The following is a 7,500-nucleotide window of genomic DNA, read 5'->3' on the forward strand; positions in this document are numbered from 1 at the left end:
TATTTTTTACAACCAATTCGTTTTTCCAGCCATTACATTTCCTTTCCCTGTTCAGTGTATGCACAAAAAAAGAAACTACCACCTAGCTAACATCGTTCCCAGAGTAAGTCTTTATCTCTCCATATTACATACAAGCACTAACATACAGACTCAAACACACATTCGTACCTCTCACACACTGCAGTTTAGCGTTGCTTCTCAAAGCCAAGAGGTGCTCCTGATACAAAGTCACAATGGGGTATTAGAGGCTTATTGGAGAGAGGGGATGGTTTTGGCACAGTGGGAACCATGATTGGTTCCACAAACGGCTAATCCACAGACACAACGTTTATTGTGTGTGCACCAAATCTGCTTGTGTCATTATTGCAGGGGAAATGCTGGGATTGGTTTCCTCCTGAGTTTTTGTTAGACAGTCTCTGGTGTCTCCACTGCAATGGTAAGATTGCCTTTTGGTAACGTGTGGATAGATTTACTCTGGTTGTAAATTAAAGCCTGTCTCTTGTAAATATAAGGGTACTGGAGCAACAGTTCTTATCTACAGCACTGCTACAGTCCTAATCTACATCTTGTTTTAGTGTTGGTACAATTACTCAAATATGTGACATCACCCACTGTCTTCTGGGACACAGTCAGTCAACCTAATTTCTATATTAGTCCTCATCTCTTTTCACATAGCCTACATGAGGGTCCTTGGTATAAGTGTCTACTTCACACCACGATAACAGAAACTTCTAAATTTTTGTGGGGGCACACTTAGGAACCGTTCACTGATTGTTTGATTAGTAGCCTGAGTCCAAGACCAAACAATAGCTTGGGTCTGTAAAAAAGCAGTTGTCAATAAATATGGCATATTCACAAACTGCTTCAAGGGGGAAAAAATCTATGTCATACCTCACATAATAAGTGAGATATGATATTCAAATAAATGTGTTTTAAATTAATTAAATTCAGAGAGGCTTGAATAGCAATACATTTGAAAAACTTAAACTTATTTTATTTCACTCATGCACAACTTTTCTTCCTGCACAATGTTTTTGTATCTCGGTATCAGAGCACTGGCAGAACCTTTAACACTTAAAAGGCTGACTTCCTTTCCCTTTTCTGAATTCATTTAAAAAGAATCACTCTACTTTAGGTCACATGGGTTGTGTTCAGACTGTAGGCAACTGTCTGGGTCTGTGTATTAATGCTGGTTGATGCTGTAGAGATAAAAACAGCAGTGTGGTATTCACTTACTGACCAGTAAGAAAAGATAATACTGCCTGTACTGTGTGTAAACCAAGCATGAAACTCTAAATCTGCCCTCAAGTTAATATAACTCCTTTAGCTTAAAGTCGCTTTAGGGACATTCTAAGTGTCAGAAAATGTGAGCAATTCTTCCATTAATCTCTGCCATTTCACAGCTATATCATGTTATAAAATTGTAAAGTTAAAGAGGTGGTATTATGCTCATTTTCAGTTCAAAATCCTATTTAGGGGTTGTACCAGAGCAGGTTTACATGGTTTAATTTTCAAAAAACACCATATTCTTTTTTCATACTGCACATTGCTGCAGCTCCTCTTTTCACCCTGTGTTGAAGGCTTTGTTTTAGCTATGGAGTAATACATCTTGTCTCTAAATGATCTTAGTTGGGAGTTGCACATGCACAGTTCCTAGTTAAGGACTACTAGCCAATCAGAAGCAGAGAAGGGCGAGTCAGTGAGGAGCTGGTAAACAGCTTCGGTTCAGCTGTAGGCTACATGTTGCTGACCAGCTTGGCAACATAGACTGGAGCAAGAGTTTCAGAGTGGTGAGTTGTTAATCTGCAACAAATGTATCTTTCATCCATAAAGTTTTAACTGAGCTCTGTCTCTACATCACAGTAACAACTTTATGTCCATTGACTGCCTGGAGGGTAGCCAGCATTTGGAAGGGAGAGGAGAGGCGTGCTGCAGCTCAGTGTTTTTCCACTGGTGTTTTTGAGGGAATGATTGCGAGTATTAAATGACGTGCATTTAGCTTTCATCCATGTGACGTCACAGTGATGAAAGGGAAGTGGCTAGACTACAATCGAGCTGTTTTCAGGCAGTTCAGAGCAGAGTTTTCTGTGAGAGAGTTCTATTACATGCACAAAAAAGGTATATAACTCAATAAAGGAGAGGGAAAAAGCCAAAAAGCATAATACCACCTCTTTAACATATATTAAAAGTACCTTGTGGAGTTTTTTACCACATTGCTATTGAGCAGTGTTTATAAGGGTGGGACACACATGCATGTGTACATGGGTGATGATACACAGCCCTGCCAATGGTTTCACACTATTCTACCGATCAACAGTTGGTGGCAGTAACCTACCAAGGAATGTAGCAACAAATTTCCTCCCCAAAACAAGCTTTACAAATGTTTTATGAGGAAGGTAATGTATGCAACATTTTTATTAGGCCTCAAGGATGCACTGTATTGGTGAGAACCAGCGCATGTAAACATAATTTAGTTTGTTAAAAAAAAAAACACTCCCCCTATATGGCTAAATCCATGTTAAGTGTATATGAATTTGTTGAAACAGGTGTATTTGTTGATTAATCAAAAGTAACCTGACCTGAGCCTGGGCTGAACTATCATTCAGAGCTTTTCGGAGGCCCTGACTTAGTCCCCTTCGCAGATTCTGCCTCTGAATGCTGTCCAGCCTGTTTCTCCTCACATAGATGGAAACAACTAAGAGATGTAGAGGCAGAGACACAGACAGGCAAAAAGAGAGAGGAATCAAGACAGACACCAGACAAAACATGTTAGAGAAATAACACAATTTCACAACTTTTTGTTAGTAAGATTTTGGCAAAAGTATGTGTTACCTGTTTTCACCCATAATCTCTCTGTGATATTGCACTGCTGTGGTGGAGCCTCTGTGGTGGTGGTAAACGGGGAAATAAAGAGTGTGGTGGTCCCCCTGGGAGGGCTTGTTCCGGGGACAGGTGGTGTGAACGTTCTCCTGCTGGTTGGAGTCTTGATGGTTGTAGTGGTCGTCGTTCTCGTGGTCACAGGTGTGGGCTGTGGTGTGGTAGTGGTGGTCAACTGTGTGGTGGTGGTGGTGGTGACTCTTAGGGAAGGCGTGGTAGTGGTGGGGTTTTTAGTTTTGGTGGTTGAAGCTACAGTTGCGGTGGTAAGCTTGGCAGAGGCTTTAGTGGTGTCCTGTCGAGGGGGTAGAGGTGATACCTGAGATGTCCTCTCGGTGGGCCCAGCAGAAAGGGTAATTCTGACTGATTGAGAGGGGGCTGGACTGGCCACTTTTTCTTTGGGGAAAGTGAGCGCATCTGCTCTGGATGTTCCAGCGGTTAACCCATCTGTACCCGCCTCTGTAAGGACAACAAACATCTCAGTCACTCCCTCTGAGCGATCGGAATCGGATAAGGTCAGACTTGGAGATGAGGATGGTATAGCTTGTAGAGACACAGATGATGATGAGGTATCTGGGTACATGGTTGGTTTGACTGACAATATTATACCAGCTGAATGTAATGTTGATGATGGCAATGATGACGAAGACAATGATGATGACGAAGCTTTCGAAGACAGTGGGGGTTTCACATGTAAGGAGGACAACTGAGAAGCTTTGATACTACTGTATGATAGTGATGAAATCTCTGAAGATGCTGGCACCAGCTCTGTTGGTTTGATTAACCCCCTCAGTTTCGAATTTGTTGTGTTACTGATATTGTCAGTGTCAGTGTCAGAGAAACTGAGTGCATGGTCGTTTGAAAGTGTGACAGCAGTATCAAGTGCAAATTCAGGAGAGTCAACATCTGCCAGAGGGCGGCTGTGCTTGCTCTTATACACCAATATAAGAGAAGAGGCATGTGAAGATGTTACAGAGTCAGTAGTTATGCGAGACAGGGACATGAAACCGTCTGAGCCCTGTGCTGATGGAGCAGCAGTGTTCACAGTGGAACCTTGCTGTACATTGACAGCCACAGCAGATCTGAGATTGGCTGGGGACAAATTCAGACTCTGTTCTTTATCTCCTGATGTGCCTTTAAAATATGTAAAAGATGGATGCTTTCCAACAGTTGGATAAAGCAAATATGGATCACTGATGGCTACATTTGGATCAGTTGAATTCAATATATGCACATTACGCTCTTGCCTGTCTTCCAGCCTCAGATCCTCATATGATGGGCCATCTGCTTGTAAATTAGAATTTGGCTTATCAAAGCCAATAGAGGTATTTTCCAATTCAGAAGCAGTACTTTCAAAAGGCACAGGCTTGGTGGCTTTCCACTTTGTATATGATGCCATTCGTTTTGTGCCAAAGCTGAAAATAGCACTAAATGCTTCACTGCTGTTTAGACCATCACTGGAGGAAGTAGTTGCAGAAAAGGATTTATCACTTCCCACACTGGTGATTGCTCCCTGAGAGCGAGAAGCAGAGTTTGTCCCCATTGTTGAGACCATTTCTGACCAGAAAGCAGGAGAAGACTGTTCATAACGCCCCATGAGTGTCACATCGTCTTTATGAGAAGGACTTCTAAGAGGTTCTAAAGCAGCATTAAAACTTATTGGAGAAAAAGTGATTTCAAAGGGAGATCCTTTGCCAGAACCTTCAGAGCCTTTATTCAACATAAAGAAATCTTTTGTAGTCATGAAAGATGGAGACTGTGTTATCAACTGCCCTGACGGAACACTCTGCTTGTAAAACGCAGTGTCTCTGATAGGAGAAGACTCTTCATTTCTATTAAAAAAAGGAGAGACTGAAATCTTTGCAGCATTTCTGAGGAAGCTCTCAGCAGGCTTCTCTCCATGCGTCATATGAACATCAGGGACTGGTGTTGTTTTACTGTTTCCTGCACTTGTTTCCACCTTGAAAGTCGAAGGAATACTACGGCCAGCTTTCTCGGATTTAATGATATGAGCAGAGATTTCAGCGGAGGACACTGTCTGATGAGATTTATTGGTAGGTGGAATTAGACCAGATATTGTGTAAGATTTGTGAAGAAATGTAAGTAAAGATCTTGCTTGAAAAGGTCTTTGTGAGGGGGTAATTCGAAATGACAATGAGGCTTTGGATTGGTCTGCAAAATCATTATTGGCAGACAGTGCAGTGTTATCATCAGTGTTGTTCTGGTTCAGGCTGTGGGAAAGAAACAAGGGCAATGAGTATGTAGACTGAGTGGGGTGTGACAGACTTTTGTATATGGTTTTAAAGGTCATATGGTTTGCTGAGCTAACTGGCAACACTGAACCAGAAAGAGACATTGTCCTACTGTTGGAGGAAAATATCAGTTTTGGCGCTGTCCATCCTTTAGGCTCCTGAGTTATGCTTTTGGGAGACTCTGTTTGTGTTACAAATTCTTGAGCATTTATGACTCCATTACTTGGAAAATGAAGTGAATCTGACTCTGATGTGAAGGAGGTTGTTCCTGTTCTGGTGATCGAATGGAGGATGGAACCAGCAGTGGACTCCGGCCTCGGCAGTGTGAGTGAAAGTGAGCTATTCAGGTGTGCTTGAGCGGAAATAGATTTGAGCTCTGCTTCTGCTATCTTTCCCTGGTTGTAATTTATATTGGTGGCAGGAACTCTGGGGCTGCCACGAACCGCTGCCATCAGTAAATCACCAGGATTAGATGAGGACACAATGCCAGAGTGGATAGGTGTTAGCTTAGTGTTTGTAGTTTCAATGAGAGACCTTTTACCTGGCGGAATCTGGGAGGAAACTGTAAAAAAGGATCCAGTGGGTCTGAACGTCCCTGCTGGTGATACAGTTGGATTTACAACATGTGAACTAAGAGGTGACATGATTGCATCTCCATCGTTTTTGTGAACAAAAGTCTGACTATCTACTGCTGTCTTGTTTTCCTTTGCCACAAATGCTGTTCGATTTAACATCTGCTGTGTGACATGACGAGAAACTGAATAACCTTCAGGATGGGCAGACAGCAGTGCGGATGTGGGGTTTTGTAAAGCTCCATGCTGCCTTTGAACAGCTTGACTCTCTTGATTGGAGGGAAATGAGGTGCTAATTTCAAGATTATTGGCCGATACAGAGTTCATACCTGGGTTCTGGGTTTGAGTGGGTCTGTATAAAATCTTTAAACGATATTGTCCATGTTTAGGACTAGAATATGATGTATATGTGCTGGATGCTGGTGTCTTGATTATTTTAGTGCTTGCACTCCTCATGTATGGTCCACTCACCCCATGGATTTTATTCACTGACGAGTGTTTAGTCACTACACTGCTCTTTTCTGTGCTGGTTTCACTAGGAAAGTCTGATGGTTTGGTTGTTGTGCTTTGCAGTCCCCGTGTAACAGCTAAATGAGCGGTAGACTGTTTGGTCGTAAGAATGTCTGTCCAAGCCAGAAACCCTACTGCTGATAATGTTGCTGTTTTTGTCTGAGGGGCAGGACTGGACACAATCCTTTGACCGTAGGATGAGGCAGCTTTGTTTATCCAGCCAGCAGAAGATTGTAGAGAAAATACAGACACTACGGATGATAACACAGAAGAAGTGGGTGGAGCTGATGAAGACACTGATGATGACAATGAAGAATATGATACTGTTGATGATGAAAACGATGAGACATTCCTGTTTCCATCCATAAAAGACTTGTGTGATGGCCTAGAGACATTCAATGCCATGCTAATAGCCTGAGGCGGTCTGGTGTGTTGGTGAGATACGTTGGAAGTCAGACCTGAGCTAGCGGCGGAGATCTTATCTTGTGCAGACGACGATGAGGAGGACATTTCTGAGCCCTGGCTGGAACTATGTGAAGGCCATTGGGTGGTTTGGGTCTCATCCCTAGTGATGGTCGACGAGGTCCTACTTTGATCAAGGCTCACTGGATGTTTGACAGTTCCTGCCATGACAGTTAAGACAGAAGAAAAGGCAGGCTGCCCTGATAAACCTTCCCCCTCAGACTCCGAGTTACCATCTGAATGGACGACCGAGAAAGGCACCTCTTCTGCCACAGACAGGTCAGCCAATGGATGAGCAGAAGCAGCTGTGACTGCAGGGTCGCTTGGTAAAGACGAGGAGCCAGAGGCATCATAGGTGGGTTTTTCTGTTAACAGAAAAGAGAGTGGAAGGACAAGTTAAAAAGGCCTACTTTTAAAGCTGAAGCCGTATTTAATTCCATTTCAAGTGAGTCCACTGAAATGCTTTTAATTGTTTGTCAAAACTCTTAGTTTTGGGGCACCATTTATAAAGTGTTTACAAGTTGTAACTGATGGCTTTGTTAATGCTGTTGCTCATTGGCCGACATATCCACAGATTGCCACATATCAGCAATACTGGCAAATATAAACCCCCTTTGAGTTGTTTTTATCCTTTTATATTTGGTAATGATGCAGTTATAAATGTAGGGAATCCATTAAACAATACTTGTATTTTTTCATTTTCAAATAAGCCATGGAGTCTGCAGTTATTAACATTAGTAAGTTATTAATAAAAGTTATTCACAACATTCTCAACAGGCCATTGAGTTTGCAGCTGTGAATGTTAAGTTGTTAATAAATTAATTTTGGTT

The 7,500-nt window shown here is 42.3% G+C and overlaps 1 protein-coding gene across 2 annotated transcripts in view; it reads right to left on the minus strand.

The window, feature by feature from the left end:
* Positions 1-7,500, minus strand: part of kiaa1549lb (KIAA1549-like b) — a 70,573-nt gene that overhangs the window by 35,481 nt on the left and 27,592 nt on the right. Inside the window, exons 2-4 of one of the 2 annotated variants that reach the window (XM_046033080.1) lie at positions 6,667-7,035; positions 2,833-3,333; positions 2,580-2,695 (exon numbers count right to left, since the gene is read on the minus strand). In XM_046033080.1, the coding sequence (XP_045889036.1) occupies positions 2,580-2,695; positions 2,833-3,333; positions 6,667-7,035 (986 nt within the window). Of the gene's footprint in view, positions 1-2,579; positions 2,696-2,832; positions 7,036-7,500 lie in introns of both variants that reach the window. The other variant, XM_046033079.1, reaches the window with a different exon arrangement.

Source organism: Micropterus dolomieu, linkage group LG20 (genome assembly GCF_021292245.1).
Source record: "Micropterus dolomieu isolate WLL.071019.BEF.003 ecotype Adirondacks linkage group LG20, ASM2129224v1, whole genome shotgun sequence".
Lineage (NCBI taxonomy): Eukaryota > Metazoa > Chordata > Actinopteri > Centrarchiformes > Centrarchidae > Micropterus > Micropterus dolomieu.